This window comes from Chrysochloris asiatica, unplaced genomic scaffold (genome assembly GCF_000296735.1).
Source record: "Chrysochloris asiatica unplaced genomic scaffold, ChrAsi1.0 scaffold00017, whole genome shotgun sequence".
Taxonomy (NCBI): domain Eukaryota; kingdom Metazoa; phylum Chordata; class Mammalia; order Afrosoricida; family Chrysochloridae; genus Chrysochloris; species Chrysochloris asiatica.
The window spans coordinates 17450344-17451443 of NW_006408535.1; the positions used below are offsets into that span (position 1 = coordinate 17450344).

The 1100-nt window shown below is 37.9% G+C and overlaps 1 protein-coding gene across 1 annotated transcript in view; it reads left to right on the plus strand.

The window, feature by feature from the left end:
• The window catches only part of HEATR5A (HEAT repeat containing 5A), a 166834-nt gene that overhangs the window by 80160 nt on the left and 85574 nt on the right, over positions 1 to 1100 (plus strand). The window contains exons 14-15 of the mRNA XM_006835364.1: positions 439 to 602; positions 686 to 861. Coding sequence (XP_006835427.1) covers positions 439 to 602; positions 686 to 861 — 340 coding nt within the window. The remainder of the gene's footprint in view (positions 1 to 438; positions 603 to 685; positions 862 to 1100) is intronic.

A 1100-nucleotide genomic window follows, 5' to 3' on the forward strand; every position in this document is an offset into this window, starting at 1 on the left:
CTGAGTTTTGTTTTGTGACTTATTCTACCATTTTAGTCTTACATTTTTAAATTTTTCTGATGAGTATATTCCTCACATGTGCTACTGTTCCCTTTATAAGCCTGTTTGTTGTTTGTCTGCAGGATGATCTATGAGGGTAGGCCTCAGTTCCAGGTTTGAAGGGTGTCTAAGGGTCACAGTCTTAAGAGTTACACTAGTCTGGTGCCATAGGTATTAAATACACATTTACTTTGAAATGTCTTTTCAGAATCCATACCTAGTCAACCTTGTGGACAGCAGCACATAGTTGAACCATTCATTTCCATTTTCAAGGATGAAAAATAAAATTGTTGGATGTGATTTATTAAAGTTGGCCGATTATATATTAAAGCTTCAAACTTCTAATCAGATAACTGCTAGTACTAAATTGCAAATTACTGTTTTTCTCAACTTCAACAGGAAACCTCTGTGCTATACTCAAAGAGCTGGCTGCTGACTTGACTACTCCTGACATCCAGGTGGCAGCATCCACATTTTTACTTCCACCACTGTGTCATCAGGATGATCTTTTGATATTGAGTCCCCTGCTTCAAGAGACTGACCATAGATTTATTGAAGAACAGGTATGGTCATTTTTTATAATTCTTGGGTAGATTCAATCTGTGAACAGTGATTTTAAAGCATGATATATCTTTTTCCTTTTTAGCTCCTGCTTGGTAATGGTGTTGCTTGTGGAAGTCTCGAGTATGACCCTTATTCTATATATGAAAAAGATGTAGAAGGCGATTCAGTGCCTAAACCCCTACCTCCAACACTTTCAGTTGTTAACTCTGCAGCCAAGCTCTTTGGAGTTATATGTGCTCATGTGGGAGAAGCTCAAAGGTAAACATCTTCAATTGTCCATTGATGGAGAACTGGTAGATAAGAATAATGAAAACTAAAATTTCTTACTGATGTTATTGTGTGCCTTCAAGTTGATTCTGACTTAAAATGAACCAAAGTAGGACAAAGTAGAACTGCCCCCATAGGGTTTCCTAGGCTGTACTCTTTACAGAAGCATATCGCCAGGTATTTTCTCCCTTGGAACTGCTGGATGGGTTTGAACCACTAACCTTTTGCTT